Source organism: Cricetulus griseus, chromosome 2 (assembly GCF_003668045.3).
Source record: "Cricetulus griseus strain 17A/GY chromosome 2, alternate assembly CriGri-PICRH-1.0, whole genome shotgun sequence".
NCBI classification, from domain to species: domain Eukaryota; kingdom Metazoa; phylum Chordata; class Mammalia; order Rodentia; family Cricetidae; genus Cricetulus; species Cricetulus griseus.
Window position 1 is genome coordinate 444,837,317 of NC_048595.1, and position 14,514 is coordinate 444,851,830.

At 50.2% G+C, this 14,514-nt stretch overlaps 1 protein-coding gene across 2 annotated transcripts in view; it reads left to right on the plus strand.

Moving 5' to 3' along the window:
• Window positions 1-6,078: 6,078 nt before the first annotated feature.
• Ano7 (anoctamin 7) overlaps window positions 6,079-14,514 on the plus strand; it is a 31,778-nt gene continuing 23,342 nt past the window's right edge. The window contains exons 1-3 of one of the 2 annotated variants that reach the window (XM_027397670.2): window positions 6,079-7,216; window positions 9,649-9,706; window positions 12,756-12,886. In XM_027397670.2, the coding sequence (XP_027253471.1) occupies window positions 6,986-7,216; window positions 9,649-9,706; window positions 12,756-12,886 (420 nt within the window). In that variant the 5' untranslated portion in view covers window positions 6,079-6,985. Of the gene's footprint in view, window positions 7,217-9,648; window positions 9,707-12,743; window positions 12,887-14,514 lie in introns of both variants that reach the window. The other variant, XM_035441153.1, reaches the window with a different exon arrangement.

A 14,514-nucleotide genomic window follows, 5' to 3' on the forward strand; every position in this document is an offset into this window, starting at 1 on the left:
AGAATATGCAAGGCCCTGGTTCCATTGCCAAGAGTTGGGGAACTGGGGTGAGGATACTTTCCCCCATTGGGTGACACACTTATTTCTTTATTGTCACTGTGATGGAATATCTTGAAACAGCATAAAGAAGAAAGGTCTGGCTTGTAGCTCAGTGGACACAGTGTCAGTGGAAGGAGCTTCCCACAGCAGCAGTGGGAACTGACAGCTGCAGTCAGGAGGCAAAGACCCATCCAACCAGGGGTCACCACTCAGTGGCCCACTTCCAGCTAGGTTCTGGTCCCAAGGTTCCACCACCTTCCCTGATAGCGCCACCATCTGGGGACCAAATATTCAAATGTGTAAACCTCTGGTGACATTTCACTTTCCACTAGTAGCCACATTCAAAACAGTAAGGTAGAAAGAATGTCACTGGCCAGGTGTTGGTGGCGCACTCCTTTAATCCCAGCACTCAGTAGACAGAGGCAAGTGGATCTCTGTGAGTTCGAGGCCAGCCTGATCTACAAAGGGAGTGCCAGGATAGGCTCCAAAGCTACACAGAGAAACCCTGTCTTGAAAAAGAAAAAAAGGTACTATGATTTAGTACATAGAGAACCTACAGGACAATACAAAAGTCAGGCCTTCTAGACGGTTCAGCAGGTAAAGGCACTGGCCACCAATCCTGATGACCTGAGTTCTGTCTTTAACACGTACATGATGGGAGGAGAGAACCAACTCCTGTAAGTTGTCCTCTGACTGCCTCATGTCCTCTGGCTTGCACACACAAGAGTGTAGGGTTTTTTTGTTTTCGTTTTTTAAAAAAGGGGAAAAAACGAAAGTCAGAAAGCTGTGAATTTCCATCAGATGCATAGCAAACATGCTGCTCCTCATAATCAATGGAGGGCAATTAAGCCATTCATTAGCTGGGGTTGCAGCTCGGTGATGCAGTTAAAGCCATTCATTCATTAGCTGGGGTTGCAGCTCCGTGATGAAGTGCTTGCCTAGCATGTGGGAGGCCTCGGGTTTGATCACCAGCACCACAAAATAATAATACAACAAACCCCACAATAGTAAAGCCATTGACTACAGCTCAGAATACTTGGGAGTGGGGACTAGGTAACTCAAAGGTAGAGTTTAAGGAATAAACTGTTGTCTTGATGAGATCATGGCGCTCACAGCATCCTGGGGCTGCCGTGATCCTACAGTATCTAAGTTTTTCCTTCACTCAGCTCCACTCTTAGAAGCTTTTCCTTGGCAAAATAATCAGATGTGCATACAAAGACTCAAGGCCCTGGCCAGTGCTGCCCACAAAAGTGAAGCCAGGCTCTAATCTCCAAGACCTGATACAGCAGGAGAGGAGGATGCAGTTTGGATTAAGTGTAAAACTCAAAGACACTATGGGAAAATGTGACTGGAAGATGGATTGTAAGATGCAAGGATGGCTGTGAAGATGAAGGAGAAGCCATAAACCAGCCTTTCCCTCGGAACTGGAAAGGGCTGCTCCCAGACACCAGCATAGAATGAGGCCTGGTAACACACGTAGACTGCACACCTCCAGGACTGGGGTATGTGATGTGTCCTTTGTGGGGTTTTTGTTTTGTTTTGTTTTGTTTTTTCAAGACAGGGTTTCTTTGTGTAGCCCTGGCTATCCTGAAACTCACTCTGTAGACCAGGCTGACTTTGAACTCACAAAGGTCTGCCTGCCTCTGCTTCCTGAGTGCTGGGATTAAAGGCGTGTGCCATCACTGCCTGGCCCTTTGTGTGTTTTAAGATAGCAGCTAGGCAGTAGCCATAGGAAACACGCTGTATAAAAGTGAACCCTTTTATTTCCTAACATCTGCCTCTGGGCTCTGGCTCCATTGATGACTAGCTATTAAACAAGATTTACTTCTGTCTGTGGCTAGACTGAGCACTATGTCCCTTCAAGGTTGTTCTCCCAAGAACCCAGCACATCAGGAGGCCTCTGCTAGGAGGGCTGGGCCCACTGGTAAGTTCTCTCCTCACCAGGCCCTCCAGAAATGACCTCTTCAAGTCCCTCTTCTGCATCACTCCCCAACCAGAGGGTGGGAGGTCTTGACCCTGTTCCTGTGAGAGTCTGTTAACCCCTGCTGCACCCTCCTATTCAGAGCCCATAGGACCTGTTCCCCTCTGCTTTTCTGTCCTGGTCATCCCAGGCCCACTTGCCAGCTCTCTCTAGCCTTGTCTTGTTCAGCTCTGCCAGCTGGGATCAGGGATATGGGATGGGACAAGGCAATGTCTCAACACTCCCAACCCTGCTGCAACTCCATCTCTACCACCATGGGGCCTGGGACTGCAAAGGGGCAGCCAGGGACCCACCTCCTGCCAGGTGGGGGAGCTTTAGTTAAGACTGATCTATGGCCTCTACCCTGTTTCCCTCTCCCTGCCTCTAGGCACCAAGCCTGGAAAGGGTGTTTTAGTGAGTGAAGAGGTAGGGCCCCCTAGGCAGGTACCAGACCAAGTATGGTCATCAAGCCTCTCACCTGTGTGAGATGTGGCCCGAGAGACATCAAAACAGTCTGGGGACAGCAGGTTGGGGAGGTACAGGGAACCTCCAGGGTTAGGTGTGGGAGGCAGTTGACCCAATTTGCTAGGACTCCAGCCCAGTAAGAAAGGAATCATACCAGGGCCCTGTGGCCAACCTTCCCAGACATAGCAATCGCCTCTCCCACCCTCCGTGGTTACCTAGCTTTTTGGGCAGGGTTGGGTGAGAACTCACTCTCTAGTTATGGAATAAATTTTTTTTTAATGTGTATGAATGTTTTTCCTTCATCTAAGTGTACTGCATTGCCCTTGGAAGCCAGAACATTGGATCCTCTGGAACTGAGTGATAGATGGTTGTGAGCTGTCTTGTGGGTGCTAGGAATTGAACACTGACCCTCTCTGTAAGAGCAGCAAGGCCATCTCTCCAGCCCCTGTTATGGACTTAGAAAACTCACATAAGCCAATAGAAAAAGTTAGAGCCAAGTAAAGATGGTGTCAATGATTAGGGGCTTAGCTTTCCCTAGCATCTGGGATCTACAAGGCATCTGTACTGACTGGTTCTTTCCCTTCCTCCTGCAAAAAGTAATGCAGTTTGAGAAAACAACTGAAATGGCTTAGTGGGTTAAGCCTGGCAACCTGAGTTCAATCCCTGGAAACCCACGTGGTGGGAGGAGAAGAGTGACTCTTACAAGTTGCCCTTCACATATGTGATGATACGAGTGCATGGGTGTGCATACACACACACATTCCTGCATAAATAAATATGATTTTTAAATTAAAACTCTAAGCCCAGGGATGAGAATCCTTTTGGGTGTTTTACATACAGACATCCCTGAAGGCTTTCCTGCCCTCCCGCTGCTGTCGTGTGAAGTGACTTCAGTGGCAGGCTCTGATTGCTACCAAAAGCAAGAGACTGGACCCAGTACTGTGGTGGGTGCCTCTGGTCCCATCACTCCACAGGCTGAAGCAGGATGGTTGCCCATAGTCTAAAAAACACCCTGGGCTACATGACAAGATCCTGTCTCAAAAGCAAAAATAGCTGGGCATAGTGGTGCATGCCTTTAATCCCAATATTCATGGGGCAGAGACAGGTGGATCTCTGAGTTTGAAGCTGACCTGGGTTACAGAGTGAGTTCCAGGACAGCCAGGGCTACACAGGGGAACCCTGTCTCAAAGAAACGAAAAGAAACAACACAAGAGCAGAGACTTGGCATTAGAGAGTCCTTGGAGATTGTTTTCCTGTGATGGTTCTCTGCTATTGACCAACCAGAGAAAGAGTAGGTTTGCAGCAGGCTGGGGGCGGGGGCGGGGGGGGGGTGAGTAGTGGTATGATCGTGTGGTACTTACAGCTTACCCCAATGGATCAAGCTGCAGGTGCCTTCTGGGACTTACTGAGTGCCAGTCACATCCTCACCCCCACTTTTATGGTCCTCCTTCCCTTTGTCCTGCCCATGTGCTCTCCTGTTTTCTATGAAGCCCAATTGTAGTTATGTCCAGAGTCCATCTTTGGGCCTGGGCAGTCTGGTCTCCCTGGGGTAGCCAGGGCCTGCTGGCCACCAGGATCTGCTGCTGCCTGCTGGAGCTTTATCTGCTGTTCAAGGGCACATCACAGGACCCAGAATGGAGGCTTCCTGGGAGGTGCCAAGCTAAGAGGGTTTGGAGACCCGAGTCTGAGGTCCATAGAGGGATCTCAGATGGGAGCAGAGGACTCTCCCTGTTTGCACAGGGAAGCAAGGAGGCAGGAGTAGCTCACTGACAGGCCAGAACCAAGAAGGAGAAAAGTTGGATCAACTCCATTTAGCAAGGCCTTTCACAGGAGGCCCGGAGAAAGCCTGTTGAAGTCAGGCTGCACCTTGCCCTAAGTTACTCCGTATTGTGTAAAACAGTGGCTTCTCACAGTGCCTACTCCTGAGAGACTCCATTCACAAGCAACTTTGTACTGCAGACAGGATGGAAGGTGACTGTACACCATCTGTCCAACACTGTCCACAAGGCACAGACTAATGATTACTTCTGGGAGTAGAAAGGCTACTACTCTACAATTTACCATGGTGGATTGGAACTGTAGGGGCATGAGGGCATATTAAAATTGTATAAGGATGGTGGGCCGGAGAGATGGCTCAGCAGTTAAGAGCACTGACTGCTCTTCCAGAGGTCCTGAGTTCAATTCCCAGCAACCACATGGTGGCTCACAACCATCTGTAATGAGATCTGGTGCCCTCTTCTGGCCTGCAGGGATACATGGAGGCAGAACACTGTATACATAATAAATTTTTTAAAAAATCGGGTCCAAGAGTTTGCTGAGCACACCAGGCCAAGGAAAGTATGAAAGGCTTTCACCTGAACCCCATACAGAAGTGGACATCTAGCCACAGTCCCCATGGACCTGTGTCCTGATCCTGACTTCCCAGCATGTATCAAGGACTAAGAGGCAAAGAACTCCTGCTGTCCCAGAGGCTTCAGGTTGTCTGTCTCCACTGCTGATACAGTCTTCTCAAATTTAGTCTTCCCATTGTCCTGTTCTCCCATCTGGTGCTGCCTCCATCCTTCAGCCTGTTCCTTTGCCTGGACCAGTCTTGCCCTTTTGCCTCTGCAGCCTGACTCAGCTCTCCCACTCCACCCTCAAACCTGTGGCCCACAGTGTCCTGACTCATAGCCACCACTTCTCCAGTTCCCTTTAGTTCATTTCCTGAGGCTCCTGTGCCTGACATTTTTTCAGCTTTGGCTTCTCAGGCCTGTTGGAAACTCTGAAACTCCTTATGTCTTTTAACCCTTTGCAGCCACTCCACAATCTACATGTATGCATATGTAGAGATATATTTACTGTGTGATATGTAGTGTATCATTTGAGAGTAAGATTAGAATAAAAGAGCCCGGGTTTGCCTCAGCCAGGACTATCAAGGAAAGCAGGAGTATCTGGCAAATTGTTGCCATTGAAGATGCTGTACCTTGAGAATTTGTTGTCGGTAAAATGTGACACTGGAAAAACACAAACTGTTGTCTGTGTTCCTAACAGCATGTGCACAGCAGGGCCTAAGCTCACACACCAAGGGTTAGTAAAGCCCTTACCCTTTTCTCAGTGTTATTGAGCCCAGTGAAGCTTCACTTCGCCCCCACATTAACAGGGCTGCCTGATGAGGGGGAGAGGGGGATACCTGTGGCTGGTCCTGTAGCTACCATCTCTGAACTTTCCTTATGGCACACAGGCCTGCTGCTGCTGGAATCTCTAAGCAAATAAGGTGCCAGAGGCCCATCGGATTTGCATGTAGGGTGTGTGAAGGCACTAGAAAAATGGGCTGACTGTGTTTGCAGGCTCAGAGCCCACACCCTCTTTTTAAACAAAGGCAGATCCTGCCCAGAGCTACGATAGACCTCCCGGTGGCTGGCTGCACCGAGAACCTCTCTCCAGCCATTTTACCCTGTGAGGCAAGGGCAGGTGAGTGACTGCCACAGCTCAGGCGGGCCCTAGGAACACTGCTGGCCCTATTTTTGCTCCTGCTGAGGCCAGGCTTGTGCTGATGGGCAGGTTGTCTCCTCTGGAAGCCACTGTGACAGGTAGGCTGGGTGACCTCCTCCTGGATGCTTGGGCCACGGGGATGGCAGAAGGGAGATGGAATCCAGAAAACTAAGCCAGCACTGAGGTTCCACACTCTGAACTGTGAGGCAGTGTTGAGGCTTACCCTTGTGCCCCAGAGGCCTGGCACAGTGTCTGCTCCAAGCCCTAGAGACTAGCAGGGACAAGTGTTTGATGTGAATTTGAATAGGACACCCTGCTATAAGGCATTAGCATTCCACCTGCTCATAACAGTTCCTGTCTGGAGTCTTTGGCTGGGACTCCTTTGTCCTTGTTCCCTGTCCCACCCATCAGGTGATATAAGCTCTGAAGCCTTTGCTCCATGAGCACCCTGTGGTTCTCACTCCTGGGGACCCCACATTATAATAGAGTCCTAGTGGCAGCGGAAGGTTTGGGCTTATGTCTGCCATTCTAGGCAGTTTTTCTAAAATAGGGAATTGGAAAGAGAGCAATCTGCTCCCCTTCCTGAAGTCCCTTGACTCTGCCCACCTGAACAACAGCCCTGCTCCTACCTGCCTCTTTCCTGGGCCCCAGGTCACAGGCTGGCATGGAGACCCATTGGACTCCCTGAGGGGTTGTGCTCTGTCTTGCTAGGGGAGCCTGGGGTCCTAGCAGCAAGTTCTCCAGAATTACTGCAAAGGCAGATGTCCTTAAAGGACACTGGGCATTGTCTACCCTTCGCCATCCAGGTGGTCTCTATAAGTGAAGGAAGTGGGGGAGGGGAGGGTCTGCATGGCAACCTCATGCTGTGACCCTGCTTTTTATTACTGGATGAACGGATGGATGGGTGGGTGGGTGGATGCTACACTAGGCTTCTAGACACTACCTTCAGGGTTGGCTCTCTGCTGCAGCTAGTGACCCAGGGTGTGGGGACCTCACCTGCCCACAACGGGACAATGCTGTCTGGCCCTGGCAGGGCCCTTGCCCACTTCTATGAGCCCAGTAAAACAGGTTTGCTGCAGGCTCTACCACAGTGCCGGGGCTGGCTCTCGCTGGTGTCTACTAACCACTCCATCCTCTGTGGCTACCCTGGCCATGATGTGGTGCAGGAGTGAGATGCTGCGGAGGCGGGCCCGGGAAGAAGACGATGCGGTGCTGATTGACATGGCCTCCCTGGAATCAGGGAATGGATCCTCTTATGGCAGCACAACCCATGCCTCGGAGGTACCTTCAACTCAAGGGGTAGGGGCGAGCTTGATGAAAGTGCCCTTCTCCCCCTCCCTAGACTCTGGGCCAAGAGGCTCCTGTGTGCTGTCTGATTTGGGAGGTCTCCAGTCCCAGTCAGGACCTGCACTCTCGCCCTTGTCCTAGAGCCCTTGAAAAGTGGGTGCAGCATCCAGATGCTCCCCTCACCCTGGATGACAAGGGGACAGATGCCTCCTTGACACACAATCAGGTCACCACTCACCTCTCTCAAACTTGGAGGGACAAGCAGAGATCCTATTAGATAGGAGGCTCAGGGGAAGGGAGAGGAGGCAGATAGGACCAAGGTCTGGGGTCTGGGGTCTGATCCCTCTCAGCCAGAACCACTGCAAAAGGGAGGAAACCAGAGCCACATAGCATGTTTTTTTATGGATGTGAGGGATGGGGAGTATGGAAAGTCACCCATGAACTCAGATGCACACAGGGCCTGCAGCACAGTGACCACACCCTGCTGTTTTACTGCTGCCGTACTTTCTCTTCTGGAAATGAAAAGGTGTTTGAGACCTAAGCAACCCATGAACAGAGTCCACTCCTGCTAGGAGGAAGAGCATTGCAGTGAGGGTCACGTGAGAGCATTGCAGTGAGGGTCACGTGAGAGCATTGCAGTGAGGGTCACGTGAGAACGTTGCAGTGAGGGTCACGTGAGAGCGTTGCAGTGAGGGTCACGTGAGAGCGTTGCAGTGAGGGTCACGTGAGAGCGTTGCAGTGAGGGTCACGTGAGGGCATTGCAGTGAGGGTCACGGGAGAGCATTGCAGTGAGGGTCACGGGAGAGCATTGCAGTGAGGGTCACGGGAGAGCATTGCAGTGAGGATCACATGAGAGCATTGCAGTGAGGATCACGTGAGAGCATTGCAGTGAGGGTCACGTGAGAGCATTGCAGTGAGGGTCACAGGAGAGCATTGCAGTGAGGGTCACGGGAGAGCATTGCAGTGAGGGTCACGTGAGAGCATTGCAGTGAGGATCACGTGAGAGCGTTGCAGTGAGGATCACGTGAGAGCGTTGCAGTGAGGGTCACGTGAGAGCGTTGCAGTGAGGGTCACGTGAGAGCGTTGCAGTCAGTGTCATGTGAGGGCATTGCAGTCAGTGTCACGTGAGGGCATTGCAGTGAGGATCACGTGAGAGCATTGCAGTGAGGGTCACGTGAGAGCGTTGCAGTCAGTGTCACATGAGGGCATTGCAGTGAGGGTCACGGGAGAGCATTGCAGTGAGGGTCACGTGAGTGCGTTGCAGTCAGTGTCACGTGAGGGCATTGCAGTCAGGGCCAGTGAAGAGCGTTGCAGTCAGGGACACATAAAGAGTGTTGCAGTAAAGGTTGCGTCCCAGATGGGTGGGCAGCGGGTTCGTGGAAGGGAAGGAGGTCAAGGTGAAGAGTGGGCCTGGGCTACCTTAAGGTTAGAGTTAGAGTAGGAAACAGAAGTAAGGCTTGGGATAAGTGTTAGTCCCCAAGGGACAGGAAGAGGCCTTCTACAAAGGTGAGTAGCCCCAGAGGGAAAGCATCTTGGTCTACACAGTTTCCTTTGGCCTCAGCTGAGCTACTTCTTTGCAACTAAGGCATAGACATTGGTCTCCTCAACAAAACCTAGAAGGCAGCCCTCAGTTCCTATGGAAGGACAGAGGCCCTCTAGGTGCCATTTTCTGGCCTTCTTACCCTAGTCTGTCTTTAGGTCTCTTTCTATTGGAAAGGCCACTGACATTCCAAGAAGGCTGGGAACACTGTGGGTCCCAGTCTTTGACGCCACACAGGAGGCCCTGGTCCTTCCCTTTTCTGTTATCCCTCTGTGCCATGAACTGAGGCAGGCCCCCAGAGAGGAGAACACAGAGCCTTGCTCTCCAGAGGGAAAAAATTGTAAGGAAAACGAGATGGATTCTTTCCTCTGGTTGCTCTGATTTGCCCTCAAGGCCACACTGGGGGTGGTGTGGCTTCCCTTCCAGTTGTGGAGACGAGGAAGGGCATGCAGCACAGGCCTGACCATGGCTTTTGCCAACGTGATCCTTGCCACAGGCCTGAGGGAGGCTGGCTGGGAGACGGGGAGGAGCGGGAAGGCTGAGGAAAGGAGACGGGAGGAAGAATTAGGGGAAGATGAAGAGGCTGCAAGGGGGAGACAGGAGGGACGGAGAGGGACACAGGAGGAGGTAGAGCGTGCTTCTCAACCTAGGGGTCAAGACCCCTTCGGCTCTCCTATCACTGGGGCTGCTTGTCAGAATTGGCATATCAGATGTTTACATTACAGTTCGTAACAGCAGGAAAATTACAGTTATGAAGTAACACCGAAAATAAGTTTATGCAGCATTAGGAAGGTTGAGAACCACTGAGGTAGAAGAAGGGGCAAGGAGCAGCTGCGGGTGAGTCATCCTGATGCTGGGGTGTTGAAGGTGTTCTTCCTTCCTTCAGGCAGGTAAACAGCAGGTGGCCCCCAGCAGAGTCGGGAGCTCTGCCAAACCCCGGATTGGTAAGCCATCTGTACTTGGTCCTGGGGTGGGGTCACAAGTGGGGTGCCTCGAGTGGTGGCAGGAAGCCAGCAGGCTTGGATCACTCAATGACCAGGCCTCCCGGGACATCTCCTGTCTTCTGGGGAGAACTGTAGTCCTGAGGGTGAGGTGAAAGCTGCCTGCTGAGCAAGCCATAGCCAGGGCAGAAACAGGAAAGGAAGGTCCCAAGGGACAGGAGGGCTCAGAGAGGCAAACCCACACAGCCCAGCCCGCCTGCTCCAGCCTTAGGGCAGACTGTCCCCTCCTCCTCATTTTCAGCCACAAAGTCTCATCATCTCAGACTCTTCTCTCTTGCACCCATGTCTTTCCGCCTTTAAATGGTCTCAGGTCCACTTCTCCCATCCCCCTAGCCCATGGCTCCCACCTGAGCAAGGCCGCCTTTATTATGTGGTGGGAGCCACACAGGTTCCATCTGGGGTCAAGGGTCCACACTCCCCATCAGCTGCAAAGGGACAGTGGGCAGCTCTCACACTCCTGTGCATGACTCTTATGGAAAAGCAAAGCAGAAAGAAGCGTGTTCAGACAAAGGTCTGTGGCAATGCAAACACACACCCTGCTGGAGGGGATGAGAGACAGCACAGAAAACACTGAAGATTCCACAGAAAATGAGCACATGTTTGCATGGGGCCCAGCAATTCTCTCTGCACATGGTCAAGGGAGGTAAATGTTTACATTGCTGGGTTTTTTGTTTGTTTGTGGGTTTTTGTTTTTTGGGTTTTTTGGTTTGGTTTGGTTTGGTTTGGTTTTGGTTTTTCGAGACGGGGTTCCTCTGTAGCTTTGGAGGCTGTCCTGAAACTTGCTCAGTAGACCAGGCTGGCCTCAAACTCACAGAGATCCACCTGTCTCTGCCTCCCTGAGTGCTGGGATTAAAGGCGTGCGCCACCACTGCCCGGCCTTGTTGGGGTTTTTGAAGGCAGTTGTTTTGAAGCAGCTTTGTTGATAAACAATTTACACACCACACGTTCACCCATTCTTTCCTTTTTCTGTTGTGAATGGGGGGAAGATGAACACATGCAAGCTTTTGTGTGGACATATTTTGATAGTTTTGGGTGGCATTGCTAGGTAACTTAATGGTTCTTTTTTTTTAGAAGCAAGCTTCTTTTACATGCCAATACCAGTTTCCTCTCCCTCCCTGTAACTCAATGTTTAACTGTTTGTGTAAATGCCAAACTCTTTTCCAAAGAGAGTTGTACCGAGTACCTCAGCGTGTAGCGTCACACTCTCGGCACAGCACAGCCCCTACTATTGCCTCTATTTGGCACTGTGAGTGTGAAAAGTTATTGATACAGAAGAAACTCAGAGTGATAGAATTGGTATTGTAAAGGACTTATTCATAGGTTTGCTGCGGGGACATGAAGCCACACAGCTGGAATTTCGATAGAGTGCTGCCTCCAAACTACCCCAAAAGATATGTAGCCCGCAAACTGGGCCTACTAGTTTAGTATGTAAATGCTTACATAGGAGGATTGAGCCACCATTGGGCTCCAATTCCCATACCAGACACACGACTCTACAGGGCAGCTCTAGGGAGTCAGTGCAGGGTCACAGCTATGGTTAAGTTCTGGTCTGCCGTTATGTCCCGTGTTCTTATCAGGGAAAGCATAATTCTGTCAGGTGAACAAGACAACCCTGGGGAACAATTAGTAATTGTGGCAATATCTTTGGGTGTAAATCTCCCATCTGCATAAGTGGCCACACTTGCAGTCCCCTGTGTTGGTTTAAATTGTCTGAAGTGAAACCTGGGGCCAGGACCTGAAAGAGATTTAAGGGTGACAGTATATGTAAAATGCATAAGCCAGAGCCGGGCGGTGGTGGCGCAGGCCTTTAATCCCAGCACTTGGGAGGCAGAGGCAGGTGGATCTCTGTGAGTTCGAGACCAGCTTGGTCTACAAGAGCTAGTTCCAGGACAGTCTCCAAAGCCACAGAGAAACCCTGTCTCAAAAAAACAACAAACAAAAAAAATGCATAAGCCAGATGAGTATGCCATCCAACAAAACCTCCTGTTGGGGGTACACAACTCTTAATTTGACCTCAGCCCGTCAGCCAGGGGTTCCAGTAAAGAGCTGCCCTTCATCTCTGTGTGCTGGCGATTGCTCACTGAGAAGATAACATTATCTCACTATGGATCGGGTGTGTATTTTCCTAATGACTAATGATATTGACTGTCTTCTTGTGTCAACTGGACATTTCATATCTCCTTTAGACAAATATTTCTTCAAAACCTTTCCCATTTTTAAGTTGGTTGTTCTTGTGTGTGTGTGTGTGTGTGTGTGTGTGTGTGTGTGTGTATGTCTCTCAGTCTGTGTGTATGTGTGTGTGTGAGTATGTGTGTATGTGAGTATGTCTCTCAGTCTGTGTGTGTGTATGTGTGTGTGTCTGTGTATTTGTGTGTGTGTCTATGTGTGTCTCAGTCTGTGTGTGTGTGTGTGTGTGTGTGTGTGTGTGTCTATGTGTATCTCAGTCTGTGTGTGTGTGTGTGTATGTCTCTCAGTCTCTCTGTGTGTGTCTGTCTGTCTTTCTGTCAGTCTGTATCTGTATCTAGATTATAAAAGTCCTCTAAATTCTGGAGACAAGTCCCTTACCAGAAATAAATCTTGCAAATATTTTCTCCTAGTCTCTGTGTTGCCTTCACCTTTTTGATGGTGCCCTCTGATGAAATTTGTCTTATCAATTTTGATCTATTGTTGTGCTTTTGTTTGATGCAAGAAATCACACCTAACAGGTTCCTTTAGGAGTTTGGGACCTCGACTGTGGGAACCAAGCTACAGAAGGGATCCCAAGACACGCCCAGTCCCTCCCCAGCCTGTGTCCCTGATCTGCATTGCACACTCTCCTGCCCTCCAGTCCTAACTACGACTAAGGATAGGGATGGGCAAGAGCCTCAGAAAAACCAATGGTTCTCGCTTCCCATCCCAACCCCTGTGCCCCAGCTGAGACCCCAGCAATCTGCCCTGAGCCTGCATCCCATTAGCCCATGCTCACTGCCTTTGTTCCCAGTGATCCCTGCAGATTTTGTTCTTGTTTGGGAAGAAGACCTGAGGAACAAAGAGAGCCCTAACCACGACAAGACAGACACACATGAGTTCTGGAGGGATACCTTTCTGGAAAGTCTTCGTCTGGCTGGCCTGGATGTAGATCAGGTACGTGGTGGTAGGAGAAAGGCTCTGTAAATTCTGCATGACTTTGCTCCGCAAGCCTGAGGCCTTACTATTCAAAAACAGAAAGCAAACAAGGCCCCAGGGTCCTGCTGGATACATACCCTTCGCCTGGCTGGGGAGCCACAGACCCGAGGCCGGCAAGAACATGGATCCATCCTGATGCACTAGGCTCTCTCACAGAGGCTGACACCGTCAGGGAAGTCAGTAGAATTGTCCCATGGCCTACCTCCAGATTTTGTCAGCATGTGCCATTTGCAATCACTGTTGGTGTTTATAGGATTCGGCAGATTCAGAGGTCCCTTTGTGTGTTTTATGTAATAGTACCAATTAGAATGACTTAAACAAAGTTTCCAGGGAGCAAGCGAAAATGGAATCAGTCATGTAAGCCCTGGGTGCTGGGGTAGGCAGGCAATGGGGGAATCTCAGGGCGAGGGGTGTACAGAGCCCTGTTTTACCTTTCATTGCCAGGTCTTATATACATATTCTTCATCCTCTGCAATCCCAGCCACCTTCCTCTATCCCCAGAAGAGCTCTGGTCATCATAGTCCCTGCCATAAGACTCAGCTGTGACATTTCTGTTAACCACATCACTCGGTACCTCAGCTGGGCTTTGCTTGTTGACTTTCACCAGTAGTCTTGCTTCTTCTATTTTATGTGGTCTGTGAGGCTCTCCTGAACAGTGGGTGCTGTCTAGCCTTGCTTGGGCTGGTGGGTGTCTGATTTATTCCCACACGAGGAACCCAGCAACAGATATCTGTTGTCAGTCATCTCAGAGTGACTGTTAGATTGTATTGCTCCTAGGAACAGAGTTGATGACCAGCTGAAGTCTGTGGTGGTGACTACACCCTTTCCTCAATCTGTGGCCCAACTTACACTGCCATCTGGGGGTGAGCCAGCACTCCTTTGCTCTGACTATTCTCAGCATGTGACATTGTCAGACTTTCCCATCTTCACCAGCCAGCTGATAGACAGCGGTACCTCATCCTGGCTTTCTTTCTCATTTCTAAAGAGGTTGTGCGGTTTTACACATTTATGAGCCATTTGTATTTCCATTAAGCTGCTTTTTGACTTATGGTAGGGGCACCTTCTCCCAACTATAACACAATTGAACCAGGTAAAATTAAAAATGTATTAAATGCGACCATCGTACCAAACTTCCCAGCTTAGCCATGCAGTACACTGTACAAGGAAGATGTTTCCTTTGGGAGCACAGAGTAGATCAGGAGCTGTGCTCCCAGCAGCTTCCCAGCATCATCAGAGAGGGTGGGACCAAAATCCAAAGTCTGTGCACATATGTATCTTATTGCTAGCAGCCTGACCTAAAATACGAATAGAACAGAACCATCCAAATCCGGAGCAGCTGTGAAGCCAGCTGCCTTTTTGTGTCATTTGTTCATTCCTGTTGGATTTTTTTTTAATTTATTTATGTGCATTGGTATTTTGCCATGGGTGTTGGGTCCCCTGGAACTGGAGTTACAGACAGTTGTGAGCTGCCATGTGGGTGCTGGGAAATGAACCCAAGTCCTCTGGAAAAGCAGTCAGTGCTCTTAACCACTGAGTCATCTCTCCAGCCCCCTGTTGGATCTTTTGGGTCAGTTGTGTAGGAACTC